The sequence below is a fragment of the Rana temporaria genome, chromosome 3 (assembly GCF_905171775.1).
Source record: "Rana temporaria chromosome 3, aRanTem1.1, whole genome shotgun sequence".
In the NCBI taxonomy this organism is placed as follows: domain Eukaryota; kingdom Metazoa; phylum Chordata; class Amphibia; order Anura; family Ranidae; genus Rana; species Rana temporaria.
This window is the reverse complement of record NC_053491.1, coordinates 166,284,950-166,300,458: the sequence shown is the minus strand read 5'-3', so window position 1 is coordinate 166,300,458 and position 15,509 is coordinate 166,284,950. Positions and strand designations below refer to the sequence as shown.

The 15,509-nt window shown below is 39.7% G+C and overlaps 1 protein-coding gene and 1 long non-coding RNA gene across 2 annotated transcripts in view; both read left to right on the top strand.

The window, feature by feature from the left end:
* LOC120931871 (F-actin-capping protein subunit alpha-2) overlaps positions 1–15,301 on the top strand; it is a 51,513-nt gene extending 36,212 nt beyond the window's left edge. Inside the window, exons 8-10 of the mRNA XM_040343772.1 lie at positions 7,677–7,748; positions 12,579–12,641; positions 14,460–15,301. Of these exons, the coding sequence (XP_040199706.1) occupies positions 7,677–7,748; positions 12,579–12,641; positions 14,460–14,600 (276 nt within the window). The 3' untranslated portion in view covers positions 14,601–15,301. The remainder of the gene's footprint in view (positions 1–7,676; positions 7,749–12,578; positions 12,642–14,459) is intronic.
* Positions 2,158–6,651, top strand: LOC120931872. The gene is made up of 2 exons (XR_005747900.1): positions 2,158–4,542; positions 6,097–6,651. It is a non-coding gene; the product is annotated as an uncharacterized LOC120931872 (long non-coding RNA).
* Positions 15,302–15,509: the final 208 nt, after the last annotated feature.

Here is a 15,509-nt window from a genome sequence, read left to right as displayed (position 1 = left end):
TAAAACGCCCCTGTCCCCGGTAGCTCGCGCGCAGAAGCGAACGCACACGCAAGTCCCGCCGACATATGTAAACGCCGTTTAAACCACATATGTGAGGTATGGCCGTGTGCGTTAGAGTGGCAGCAACAATTCTAGCACTAGATCTCCTCTGTAACTCTAAACTGGTAACCAGTAAAAAATTTCAAAGCGTTGCCTATGGAGATTTTTAAGTACCGAAGTTTGGCGCCATTCCATGAGTGTGCGCAATTTTAAAGCGTGACATGTTCGGTATCTATTTACTCGGTGTAACCTAATCTTTCATATTTTACAAAAAATTTGGGCTACCTTTACTGTTTTAGTTTTTAAATACTTTTATTCATTTTTTCACAAAACAATACAATTAATACAACATAAAATCAGTATACAGACTGACATATATGGTCTCGATATGTACCCCTTTCATTAAAAATAATGAAAAAACAAATACAAAAAGAAAACTATCTTCTTCTACCAATACTATATACTACTCCTAGATTTCTCCATCACGTTCCACCCCAGGGCCGATCCTTCCCCCTCCACTCTCCCGGGGAGACAAGGTCACACCACCTATACCCTATACCCACAGTGAGTGGAGGGGGGGGGGAAGAACATAAGGAAAGAGAGAGAGAGGAGAGAGAAGGAAAGGGAGGGAGACAGAGAGAGGGGAAGAGAAAAGAAAGGAGAGAAAAAAAAAAAAAAAGAATATAGTGAAAAATGTAGGGGTTAATTCCCCTTATTGTGTATTTACTTAAATATATAACACCAGTGAATATATGAAAGAAAAAGAAAAAAAGTGAGAAATATAGGGGTTAATTCCCCTTATTGTGTATTTACTTAAGTGTACATAAACAAGAAAAAATTACGAAAAGGAAGAAAAAAAAAAAGAAACACTAAGTCCATCTAAATTATAGTGAGAAGTGTAGGGGTTACTTCCCCTTATTGTGTAAATACTTGAGTGTACAAAAAATAAGAGGGGAGAAGAAAAAAAAACTACCCCATAAGAAAGAGAATAAAACTAAGAACAATTTCTTCTATATTGTAAAGGGGAAAGAAAAGGAGAAAAAAAAAAAAAAGACGTCATTTTCCCCTATGAAAACAGTAAAAAAAAAAAAAAACCTACTAAAATATAGTGAGGAATGTAGGGGTTAATTCCCATTATTGTGTATTTACATAAGTGTACTAAAACAGGATGGAATTGTGAGGAAAAAACACTGAGTCCATCTAGAATAATAGTGAAAAAGTGTGGGGGTTAATTCCCCTTGTGTATTTACTTGAATATATATAAAAAAAAAAAAAATAGGGGAGAGGAGAAAAAAAAAAAAAAACGTTACCTTTACTGTTTTGTTATTTTTAATTCATGAAACAATTTTCCCCCCCAAAAAAGGCGTTTGAAAAATAATTGCGCAAATACCGTACAAGATAAAGCGTTGAAATGACCGTCGTTTTATTCCCTAGGGTGTCTGCTAAAAAAACATAATGTTTGGGGGTACTGCGTAATTTTCTAGCAAAAAAATGATGATTTGTACATGTAGGAGAGAAGTGCCAGAATAGGCCTGGTATGGAGGTGTGTATAACAGCCCTGTATGGAAGCGGTTAAAGACCGCTTTGCTCCAACCATGTTTTTACAGGCTTGAAGTTTAAATGTGCATGAAGCACCCACATTACAGATAGAGTGTGCATTTCCACAATAAAGTGCTTGTCCTTAACAGTAGAAATAGCTCAAGTGTTGGTGCAAATTTGTGCAAACAATGAACACACAAACTGAACTATACAAACAAGGAAAAAAACAAAACATAAATAAACGTAAATTTTACATAGTGTGTCAATTACAACCATAAAACTTTGTTGGACAGAGGTCAAGTGATCTTTGATTCTCTCTCTCTAATGCTGCGTACACACGATCGAAAATTTCAACCAGGAAACCGTGGAATGTTGGCTCAAACTTTTGTTGCATACACACACGGTCACACAAATCTTGTCAGAAATTCTGACCATCAAGAACGTTGTGACGTACGACAAGCCAAGATCAATGAAGTTCAATAGGCAGTTTGGCTCTTCTGCTGGATTCTGAGCATGCATGTTTTTTTGCTTGTCGGAATTGCATACAGACTAGCAGATTTTTCGATAGGAACTTTTTCCAGTAGGAATCTTTTGTTGCCGGAAATTCCCACAGCAAAAGTCAGATGGAGCATACACACGGTCGGAATTTACATATGCGGCATTACTCTGATGAGCACTTCAACAGATCAGATACCAATCTTTGGGCAGTGAGGGAATTTAATCCCTGTTCCTCAGACAGATGATGTGCTGTTGAAGATGAGAACAAATAGTCAAATGATGTTAAAGTGTATGTGTAGTGGCTTACCTGTGCTGCTTGTGATGATATAGGAGGAATGCGGTGCCTTGTCTGCTTCAACAACTTATATAGTTTGGTATCATTAGGTCCTATAGCAGTAGTTGGAGCTGTGTCATCCTGAACAATATCCATTCCTGTTGTTAGTGTGCTTTCTTGGGTCTTTCTAGGTTTAAGATATTAAAAATGTATAAAAAAAAAAACATGCATGCTAAAGAATATAGTTTGCATTGATGAAGACATTGCAGAGATACTGGATGGATTGCATGCCTAGCTGAGAGAGCAGAAGTGGCAGAAAATAATCTAAAATACCGTTATTGATCATTCTATGTTTTTTATGCAACTGGGCTTCCGACAACCTCTTGTGCAGCTGGTCCTTTGTTCACTCCACAATTCTTCTCAAGCACATGGACAACCTTCTCCGTGATGTCTTTTTCTTGTATTAGGCCTGGGGTGGTTTTTGTGCCTCCCATCATAATATTTTTTTTTTTTTTCCAGAATCTTCACCATAGTTTTCATCTCATCCAGGGGCATAGGTGTTGCCTTTTTTTTTTTTTTTTTTTTTAAACCTTTGCAGGCTAAATTGTTCGGGCTCCTTTTCTTCAGCCATTGTTCTTCTGCTAAAGATGGTGCAGAATTAAGAGGGGTGGAGCTTGTAAACTCCCATAGAGCACCATGGTACACTCCGACCCGGCACACAGAACATTGTCATGTACAAGAACACTGACCAATCCACAGAAGATTCGTAACAACTGAAGGTAAGCAGACCAGTACAATAGTTCTAGGGTATTGTTTGGTGTAGTTTGGCAACTGAACAATGATACAGATATTACAATATGATAATATATATAAATTAGTATATCACTATAAATGTGACCATGTCTATTAAAATAGACCAATTTAATAAACAAAGTGACTAAAAAAAACATGTGTGAATATGCCAATATCACATATACATCTCAGAAAATGCGTCTGCCAAATACACAAAAAAGAATGGTGTATAAATTTCCAACTGTGAAGAAAGAAAAAGTGAAGGAATAAAGTCCCAAAATAGCAAAATGGATATAATGCATATAAACGGATAACCCCTAAATGTTGAAAGGGTTAAACCTAAGATAGGTCAGTCCTTGTAGAGATGATTCCAAAATGGTGCAAAAGGAGGAACACCTGTGATAAGAAAACCTTCATCCACCACTAAGGCACCCAAGAGGTAGTAATGTTGCCTCCTTACCCCAAAGCTATGACCGCTGTCACGGCGGTCTCTCCAAACACAGGGATTTATGGTCTCCCAATAGACCCAAAGCTGGTGACCCGATAACAAAAATATGAATGGTATTTGAACGGAATCCCTCTCTCGCTGTGCCAGGTTGCTGCTGAAGGAGTGACAACTCACTAGTTGGTTAATGTGGGAGTGACAGTTGCTCGTGTGACATGGTCCTGCCGATTTCAAGCGCTGTCTGAGCTCCCTAGAGTCAGTCACAGCAGCTGCGGGATTTATTAACAAATCCCTGTGTTTTATTAACACATTAATTCCTTTAATTAGGATTTTGATCACTTATTAGCACTGTACCCATCTTTACCATATATTCCAGTTTTGTTTTAAACATTTTTGGTCCTGGCGGCTTTACCCGTTTTTAATTTTGGTATTCAAACATTTTTTCTTTGTTATTATCTAGCGCATTGTTTTTTTTTTTTTTGTTTTTTTGTTTTTTTTAACTGGACAGTGAAGCATTGTTTGTTATTACAGGAGCAATGGTGGGCAAATTTACCTCATATTTCCTGCCACAATTCCTTGAAATGTACCGAGACCTTCCATGTCTATGGAAAGTACGCTCCAAAGACTATTCCGACAGTCAAAAATGTAATGAAGCGTATACTAAATTAGCGGAACTATGCACTGTTGTGTATTCCAAAGCAGATATATCCTATGTGACCAAAAATTTTTTAAATCTGCGTACCATCTTCAAAAAAATTGAACAATATTAATGAATCCAAAAGATCTGGTGCAGGTGCAGATCAAGTATACGTGCCACCTCTGTGGTATTTTGAGAGTCTGTTTTCTGACTGACCAGGAGGAAGCTTGACCCTCTGTGTCAATCTTAGACAGTATCAGTGAAAATATTTCGGGAGATGAAGAAGATGGAACATTTGAGGAAATGGCAGACAGTCAGGTAAAGTAATCATATTTGTTTTTTATTATACACTTTTTTTTATATGTACAGGCAAGAAAATCTAAATTGAAGATAATGCATAAATTACAACCTGTACCTTTTTTTTGTTCATTTTTGTTTTTTTAAGGCAAAAATGAGAGAACGCATGTGTTTAGTACTGAAATAATAAATGCAGCCATTGAAATTTACATATACCATTTTTAGAGATTGGCAAAACAATCTACTGCTCCACGACCCTAGAAAATATTGCATATAATCCAGGTGATTCTGACGAGCTAGTTGACTAGAGATGTGGTGGGGCAAGGCCTAGGTTTAATAGCCCTTCTGTATCATTACGCCACTCACCAGGCATGACATCCCCCAGACAGAGTATCTTCCTGGTCTACCATGGATTGTGGCATGTAGGTGGAGCTAGTACTTCTTAAGAAATTATGTAACACACAGCAACAATGAACCATAGTGTACATTTTTGGGGGGGTACATTTTTGCTGTATGGAAGATACAAAAGCAGTTGGCCATAATACCAAAAGCATTTTCTAGCACAAGATAACCTATAATTAAAGTTTTTTTTGATCGGGTGTAAGGTTTCAACACATGGTCAGATAATGCAAATGCGTCATCTGCAACAAATATAAAGTTTAGTCCTTCCACTGTGTCCTCCTTGGGATGGTAGACTTAGAAGTCCGTTTCCGTTTTTTTATAAACGATTAGAAAAAAACATTTTTCTGAATTTCGTCCATTTTTGCCAATGTTCACAAAGATAAACTCATACTTTGCGTTCACGATTGCCATTAGGACGATGCTAAAGTAGCCTTTGTAATAATAATAGGAGGCAGATTTTGCTGGGGGCGTTATGCAAGCATGCTTCCCGTCTATGGCACCACCGCAGTTGGGGAAATTCCAATAGTTGTTAAAGCGGGGGTTCACCCTATCGACGGGAAAAAAAAAAAATTTTTTTTCTTTTACCTTAAAATCAGGCATTGTAGCATGAGCTACAGTATGCCTGTCCCGAATTTTTTACCCCCGTACTCACCTTGTAGTCGTCCATCGAAGATACCGGGGAATGGGCGTGCCTATGGAGACGGAGGATGATTGACGGCCGGCTCTGGCGCGTCACGCTTCTCCGGAAATAGCCGAAATAGGCTTGGTCTTCACGACGCGTGCGCATAGCCTGTGCGCAGGCGCCGTGAAGAGCCGAGACCTACTCCGGCTGTCTTCGGGGAGAGTGACGTGCCAGGGCCGGCCGTCAATCATCCTCCCTCTCCATAGGCACGCCCATTCCCCGCGGGAGCCGAAATCTACGATGGACGACTACAAGGTGAGTACGGGGTTAAAAAAATCGGGACAGGCATACTGTAGCTCGCGCTACAATGCCTGTCTCGATGGTAAAATGTGTCGGGGGGGGGGGGGGGGGTGAACTACCGCTTTAAATTGTTTAGCTGTTGCTTTCCATTCCTCTACAGATGCCGGTAGCTGTGAAGGGTAAAAATGTATTAAAAACATTTTTAGGCTTAATTCTCGCTACTTTTTTTTTTTTTTTGCTTTATTATACAGGATCTATTTAGCAATGAAACACAAACTCACATCACCACCAGTACGCAGAAAAGACAAGGCAAGAGTCTACAGGCAACTTTCTACTACAAGCATCTGCAGCGTTAAATCAGAAGAGGGATGAATGTGATGACCTGGGTGCATTTACTGCCAAGAAAATAAGCTGGATGTCAGAAGACCAAAAACAATTACTGGAACCATTACTCATTCAGCTTCTTAATAAAGGGTTAAGAGGGGCGCTGACCACAAATACGCACTTGGCTGAGCACAAAACCACACACACCCAATCATCGCAACAACCTCAACAAATGCATCGGTGGCACGTACCATTCACACAGCAGGATTGTCCACAAAGCAACTGAGGACATGATTATCAGTAAAAATCTTTGTGAATCGCATACATTTGGTTTAAAAGATATTATGTTTGTCAGTTTGACATGTTATGAACTAGTTTGAATTTACTCCTATGTTTAGAGCTTCAAAATTCTAAGTTTAACGAAGATAGCTGTACAGAGTTTGAGAGTTAAAAATAAAAGCACTGTGTCATTACCTTTTTAAGTATTCATCTTGCACGATTCTTATGATGGCTTGGCAGGTCTCGGGTATGATGTGAACTAGCGACTGGGCACACATTCTAGTGGTGACCTTGAGGTCTTCAAAACTTCGTCCGGTTGCCAGAAAATTAAGTGTTACTACCAGTCTCTGCTCCGCTGTAATGCTACTTCTTTAGACTGTCTTTTTTTTTTTTTGTTATGAGGGGTGACAATTGACTCCGTAGCAGCTGAAAGGACTCCATCAGGCATCCTCAGTTCCGATAATTAACGGATTGTTTTCCTTGAGCTCTCGAACCAATCTCATATGAGAGAAGTTATCAAGGTTCTTCAGCCACTCTTTACTCCATAACTTTCACCTTTTGCTTCTGGGCTCCTCTGCTTGCTGTATAGCCATCACTCCAAGCATTTACTATGGCAATGGCCCTCTCATCCACATCCATATTGAAGGTGGTGCTGATGTAGGTGATGCAGTAGAGATGCTCACTACGCACAAGGTTCATTCTGACGAACGCACTTTGCTCCTCTGGGCGTATACGTAAACCACGGGAAGCCACACTGCAGAGGTCAAACACACATTTTGACACTTCCTTTTTATATGCAAAAACCGCACGAAAAAACGATACATTGATGTCCATAAACAATTTATTGTTCGAAATTCATTACTTACCTGATGCCGTGATCGTTTGCTATAACGAACGTATGTTCGTTTTTCGAGAGCGCACTCGGCCGATTTTTCGTCTAGTGTATGGCCTGCATAGACACTGGGGAAATTGTGAACTGTTAAAATAGAGACGTTTTTTTTCATCAGCCAAAGTAGAAACACCTGCAACCCTACTCCAGAGAATTGTTTTACTCAGCCCAGTGCCTCGCTGCCTTTTAAAATGAAGTTGGCTTTTAATACAGTTGCAGTGTTTGCTGAATGGCATTAGTAAATTACTGTTTTTGTAATTGTTTTCACATCTAAATGCTGTTTCATTAAAGTCTGGTAATACTTTTGTACCATAAAACAAAATCTTATATTTTAAATAGGTCCATTATTATGAAGACGGAAATGTACAGTTGGTGAGCCATAAAGATGTTGAAGAATCCCTAACAGTGTCTGTAAGTATGTTCTTTACCCATCCAGATCAAAATGTGTACAGTTCTGTGTTTGCAGCTATTGATTTGGGGAGAAAAAATAAATATTCAATGAAACAAAAAGGCCTTCCAATGGATAGACCAACAATTTTGTGTTGAATGCAACAAAGTAGAAAATTGGCAACAACCGTCACGAGCATGTATATCTTTAATAAATGGGCACGGTAAAAATGATCATACCTCCTGCAGAAAAAGCATGAACCTTCCCTAACGCTACCAGTCACACTCCAATCGCATAGGACCTAGGAATTTCTAATGTACTGAATCGCGTGCAATAGGCATCCTCTTTGAACCAGAAGTACAATTGGCACACAAAGTGATCGCTAAAGAAGGGAAAAACCACTGGTCATTCAAGGAGTTAAATCTCTCACAAATGTGAATTTTAAGATTTTGGCAAAGATGTTGCCCTTGCACTCCAGATTTCTGATACCCTTTTGGATTCACCTGGATCGAGCAAGCTTTTACCTGGGATGAGATAATTATCTCAGATCAGTGTCAGAGCAATAATAATTTTGTATTATGCAAAATTACATGACACCTATTTTTCAATGCTGAAGAAATATTTGACTCTGTAGACTGGTCATCCTTTCTATACAAACCTACAGCATTGTGCTTGGGACCTAAAATGTTGTTTAGCATAATGGTGTTATACGAACAGCTGTGAGCAAAGGTCACAATTGGTAGCACCATCTTGCCCCACATCACATTATGTAATGGTATCGGGCTGTTCATTATTTCTCTGGTGCCATTACAGTCGAAACCCCAAGATGTTTCTCCCAATGCTTCTACAATAGTTAATACATACAGCCCTCTTTATCATTTCAAAACTGTATAAAGTATAGTAAGGCCCCCCAAGGGCCACTTGCAAACAGTTTCCATTTTTTTTACTGAAAAACTGGTAATTTTAAAAGGGCAACACTCAGACATATTGAAGCACATCTTAAATGGGGCAAACCCCTAATTCCTCTAGCCTGGTTGAAAATTGAGCTATCAGATGATCCACCAATAACCAAATGCATAGATTTCATTTGGTTACACAGTAAATCAAGAATGGAATTTCTGCTACTAAAGACTTCCAGTTCTAATGGTGGTATGGAAAATACTATGACGCTTCCATACTGAACACAATTTTTGATTGGTTCTTTCAGAGGCTGTAGAAATATTCTGTAGAAATATTGAATAGAAATCAGTGCAGGATGGAATCTTGGCATTCTGCTATGGGTACAAAAACCGAGCCCCTTCTACATCACTTATGACCAAGGAAACTTTTAAAATCTGGAAATATGTGCTAACAACTGGCATATGAACTCTCCCAATATTCTGATGGCAAACTCCCAATTTCTGTTAAGCCCACATGCAGGCGCTTTCAAACACTGGACTATAAACATCAGTTGACTTTGCACAATGGAAAAAAATAAAAATTAGGTCATTGACCTCTAAGAAAAGAAAGTAGGGCCTTCCTCCCCTGAACTTCTTGAAGGTTTAAGATATGTAATTTTGATGGCAGTTTCCCAAAACCATTAGATACTTTTGAATTTTACTCCCCCAAAACCTTAAAGCGCAGTTCCACCCATTTAAAAGTCACCAGCTACAAAAAGTGTAGATGCTGACTTAATCAGACCCTCACCTGTCCCATAGTCGAGCGATGCAGTCGCATGAAGCCTCGCTCCTCTCCCCGGTGCCAGCAATGTAACTGGGCGACTGGCTGCATGCATGGGCTACTTCTGGGGCTTTTGACGTGTCCCACAAGATTGCAGCAAGGGGGACACGTCGCACACATTTAAGGGGGATGGGGTCGATAGCGTGTTTTTTTTTTTTTTTTTTTTTTTTAAGCTTGAACTGGCATGATTGGGAATGGCCATACTGTACATGGATTGAAATTCAGCCAGTTTCTTCTATTTGAAAGCAAATAGAAGGGATCACAAATCTATATTCTGAGGGACCCTTGGTCACTTTTGTTTCACAGCACTGCTGCGGTAATCCCCAATAATAAATCTGTAATGCCCAAAATTGAAAATCTGCCCCCAGTAACATTATGAATGCTATATGTGGATAAGACGTGTATGATTTAAAAAAAAAAAAAAAAAAACTTTCGTACAAAATATTTCCAATCCATATTATTTGATCTGAGTTGGTTGTTTGCAATTTAAAAACGTTGTCCCGTAAGAGGGGCTACCTCACCACAACTATGCACTCATTGGCTTGACTACTGTATACAGTGTATTGCTTAGAGACCCTCTGCCTATCCAGGGAATAATGTCGGTGTCTCTACAAAGAGCATCCCTCAACCTCCTGCACTGACTTTACCAGCACTCATTCCTCTGCAGCCAGCAGGAGGATCTGGTCATGAGACAGTGTGCAGGCCTAGCAGTATGGTAACTGTTAAATATTTATAAAAAAAATGCCCATACAGTACAAAAACACCTGATAAGTACGGAGCTTGAAATTACTCCATTCCATATTACCAGATTTGTGTTAATATTATCATGTAGTTACAATTGTGTAGTAGTAGTTTTTTTTTTTTAAGTTCTACCCACACATGCACAGTTTACCTTACAGTGGAACTAAACATCTGGGTGGGTTATTGCCACAATGAGCAGGTATGCACAGCAAGGCAAATGTTCCCTCCTCTAGCACTGTGTGGTTCAGGCTGTCAGTCACTGCTCCATCCCCCATTGACACCATCTTCTCCTATGTTTCCTCCTGGGTTCTCCATTATCCTCTTTGGCCATTGTGCTGATGTAACTCCTGAGCATGTGAACAATAGTTGATGGTCGACGGCTTCATTCTCAGCCTCTTGCAGATATGACGAATGTGTTGGAAGTGTACTACTGTAGTCGCAGAGCATGTGCTGTACATTGTACACAGAAAATAAAACAATTCTGAGGAGTGTGTGTGTGTGTGTGTGTGGTGGTGTGTTGTTGTTTTTTTTTTTTTTTTTTTTTTGGGGGGGGGGGGGGGGAAGAGAACAAACCTTTGTCTGTCTTTTGCCACAAATCTCTACAGCCTAGCACTGTGGAACTACATTTCCCATGAGGCATTGCAAGGTTGGCAGTTACAATTACTCCCAGAGGCATGATGGGACTTGTAGTTCTGCAACAGTGCCACAGGTTGCCTAGCATTTATTTTAGTTTTAGTTCCACTTTTATTGTAGGAGATTGTTATACTGTACTATTTATGAGCATCTAGTGATATACATTTTATGGTGCATTTTATTAATGCAAGAGGAAGAATTACTGACCAGCTAACTGTTATAACCGACAACGGTTTCTGTAAAACCAGTCTGAGAGGTTCTGGAGGATCACCCATGAAAGTGTAATTACCCAATCGGGTGTCAGTTAACTGAAGTCACAAATGTAGCACCCTCCTAGTTTAGAGCGGGCTGCTAGGTAAATTTTAGCTTGGCTCCCCTGTACTCGGTGAAGCAGGGATTGATTTATCTAGGTGTTTAACAGGCTGCTGCTTCCCCCCCCCCCCCCCCCCCCCCTGTCTTCTAGAGCAGTGGTCGCCATCCTTTTGGGCCCCCCCCCCCTCATTATTGGATATCATCCCAGCCATGTGCTCAAGCTCCATGCTCCCTCCCACAGTCTGTGATTGGTGCTGCCATTGGAAGTCCACTTCTTCACCTCCCCTGCTCTCTGCACTACTCCCACGCTACCCTTTGAGTTCACAGGAGCCAGAACTACAGAGGAGGCGTTGGTTGAGAAGCATTGACTTTCAGCGCGCTTTTAAGAACACTGTAAACATTTAGGCAGTATACATCCTCCACAATGTTGGTTTTGTGGCAGAACCCCTGGGGACCACCATTTTCTTGTGCACCATCAGTGGTCTGCTGTTCTAGAGGATTCTATAAGTATATAGTAAGAAGGACAGAGCAGGCAGCCTGAATATTTATTGAACTCCAGCCAGTCCCTGGGGAGGTGTGCCCAGAAGGTGATGGGAGAGCTTATAAATAGTCTGAGCCCTTTGCAACAGAGTGCAGTGTTCCTGGGTCCAGTCCTGCAGGAGGAAAACCCTGTGCAGGGTTCTCTGGTAGGGGTGTTGGAGAAGCCTTTGTAAAGACACCAAGGTCCCAGCTAGTCTAAGTTGAACAGCCTATTCACAGATCCATTGTACAAGGATCAAGCTGGGTCAGGAGGAAGTTGGTGGGAAGGAGTCAAACCATCCTGTGGTGATGCGAGTCTACATTTCCATCCCGAAGAAGAGCCTGTGGATATCGGCAGGCGGAAAATGGTGAGTAATTGACCCCCAATGCTGAGAAGAAAAGGCAGCGTGTTGCTTTTTAACACCTGAGGGAGTATAAATCGCCAGCTGTCATCCTGTGTTTGCAGTGCAACCAACAGGTCTAAAGTGCCAACAGAAGTGAAGAGTCCTCAGATTGTTTAACATTTATTTATTGTGGTATCACGTGCTCCTTGTTCCAATAAAAACCCTAAAAAGAACCCCTAGATTGTTTTCTGGGCCAGTGAAAGAATGAACAAAATCCTGTGTGCCTGGCTGTGTGCCCAAAAAAGGGGAAATAGGACCAAATTAACCAGCGGCTCTTTAGGGGTGCACTGCACAAGCATAAATATTGGTTGCTATGGGTTTTTGTGTTTTTTCCATATTGGTTTACTGAATTGGCAGTGACAAAAAAATCTTGAACTCTCTTATATTGTATTACAGCTCTCATTTTATTTTGAAAGACATTTTGATTGTGTACTATAGAGCTTGTAATTTTTCCTTTTTTATATGGCAACAACCTATTTCATTTTCTAATTTGTACATGGTTTCTATTTTTATTGCATCTTGCAGAATGAAGTTCAGACGGCAAAGGAGTTCATTAAAATTGTAGAGGATGCTGAAAATGAATACCAGGTATGTCTCTTATGCCTTCAGGATTGTGAACCTGAAAACGTAACCCTGAATGCAATACTCAAACCTATTTCCTAAATTTGTAATTCCAGTCAAAGCCTAACCAAGTTAAAATCTACTCCCACCCCCATTTTAAGCCTATTCTACCTACCCTGTAAAAATAAGTCCATACTTGCCTATTCTAAAATGTATCCAGTCCAGTGCCAGTTTCCTTGTAGAGGAGCGACGGCCAACAATTGCTATGCCATAATAAGCCTAAGGGTGATATCATTGCCCAGGCTCTGCAGCTATTGCACTCTCCTTGACACTGAAGCCACTGTAGCAGCGTTCATGTGACCGGAACATGGCAACTTCAGAATAGAGTAGTTAAGTATAGACCTCCTTTCCTTTTACAGGGTAGATAGAATATGTTTAGAATGGGGGGTGGGGGTAGATTTAATCTTAGGTTTTGACTGCAATTACATTTTGAAGACGTTACTGCTTATGAGGTTAACGTTTAATTACTGGCACTTTTTTTGCAAAGATAAAAAAAGTTGTTTAACATAAGATGACCAGACTAGTTTGTAATGGTATCTATCCTTTTAATTCATACATATTTATAACTATATACTTTATAAAAATGGCCCCTTATTACAAATAATGCAGTGAGACATTACAGGAAAAATAATGCATATAATCTGTTATGCTTGCACAGTAGGATTAAAAGTCACTTGCAGTGGTTTTTCAGTAAAATTCTGCACTTATACAAAGGGATCCCCCACCCCCCCCCCCCCCAGCTCTATTATTTTGGGCATATATGTTACACAGGGTTATACCTTGTAGAGATATATAGACTGATTCGGCATTGATGTCAAGCATTGCCTGCAGGGAGTGCAGGTCCCAGTATCGTAAAGACATTGTTTTACAGATTAAAGTGTATCTTGAGGCAAAATAGAGTGGGTAAGTGTAAGAACCTTGGTCTGTCTTTTACATTGCTGCTTGTGTCACAAGGGAGATTATTTTCTCTCGTTCTGGAGACCTAAGACACAGAGAGAACACAAGGGGAACTAGCATCTCTAGAACAGGAAGTAAAAACAATTCCCCAAGCAGAAAAAAAAAATACCTGACTGGCTAAAATTTTAAAGGGGTTGTAAAGGTAAAAATGTTTCTTCCTAAATAGCTTCCTTTACCTTAGTGCAGTCCGCCTTCACTTACCTCATCCTTCGATTTTGCTTTTAAATATCCTAATTTCTTCTGAGAATTCACTTCCTGTTCTTCTGTTTGTAACTCCACACAGTAATGCAAGGCTTTCTCCCTGGTGTGGAGTGTCGTGCTCGACCCCCCCATCCCCAGAAAAGTCAGGACGCTCTCTAACACACAGCTCCCTTCTCTATCTGCAACGTAGAGAGCATCCTGACTCTCTTGTATTCCAAGGGAGGGGTCAAGCACAACACTCCACACCAGGGAGAAAGTGTTGCATTACTGTGTGGAGTTACAGACACAAGAACAGGAAGGGAGTTCTCAAAAGAAATAAGGACATTTAAAAGCAAAATGGAAGGATGAGGTAAGTGAGGGAGGACTGCACTAAGGTAAAGGAAGCTATTTAGGATTTTTTTTATTTTTTTTTTACCTTTACAACCCCTTTAACGCTATCCATCCACGACTGAAAAATGGCTAAATATTCACTTTAGTCTTGGTGTAGAAATAAAAGTGCAAAATTACCCTTTTGAAATCAATTAAACTTTATTCATTTATCTTGATTACTATACTCTGCCATAAATACAGTGCTCTCATGTACAATGACTGCCATGATTTTAAACCTTCTATTTCTTCTTGTCTTAGACTGCAATCAGTGAGAACTACCAGACTATGTCTGACACTACTTTCAAAGCCTTACGTCGTCAGCTGCCAGTGACACGCACCAAGATTGACTGGAACAAGATTCTTAGTTACAAAATTGGAAAAGAAATGCAAAATGCCTAACATGAACATTGTATGGATGATTTTAGAGTCTGTGCATACAAATAAACATGGCTGCAAATATTTTTAAGCTGCCAACTTGCCTGGTCAGCATGGCCCTTTGCTATAAAAAATTAAATTTCTGTAAATAAAATAATTCAGCTACAGCACAAGATTTACAATATACATTTATTTCCGCTGGTTTACATTGTTTTGGAGGTTGGTACACGTGCTGCATTTAAAAGGTCTGGTTAAACTGTTATGCACAAGAAAACAAAAACATTCTGGTGCCGGTGTGGAACAAAGTGCTCATTATGGCTTCAGTATTCATTGGTATGTAGCCATGTGTAATGTGCTAGAAGCCAAATGGCTTCCATCCCTTCGCTAGATGGACAACAAAGCTTCATAAACACTTTCATTATTGTCTTCTGTCAAACGTATCCCTTTCTTTAGGGAAAAAAAAAAACAATTTGCATGGCCAAGTTCTTAATGCAAACCAGAAAATGCTTGACTATTAAATGCTTTGCTCTTGTGGGGCCTCTTTTGAATTGGCTAGAAATTCTTCTACCTATAAAGTCTCTACCATTTAGCCTCCAATGTATTATAATAAGGCAAATTGTAAAAATATAATCCTGTACTCTTCTTGTCTCAGTTTTTTTTTTTTCTGTCCTCTGCCCTTTGAAATGTATTACAACTCAATGTGATATTAAACTGCAGATTTTCTATTTGTTGAGTAGAATTTGCTTGCAGCAAATCATTATACGCTTTTGTTTTGTTTTTTTTAATAATTATGAGCTCAATATTGGGAAACTGGTATAAATATAATTTTCGCGCCAACAATTAAATTACGTGTTTGTGAAACTACACGTGATAAATGGATAAATACAAAACCTTAGGTGTATTTCATTTAATTCTAAGCTACTCCCCTGTGAA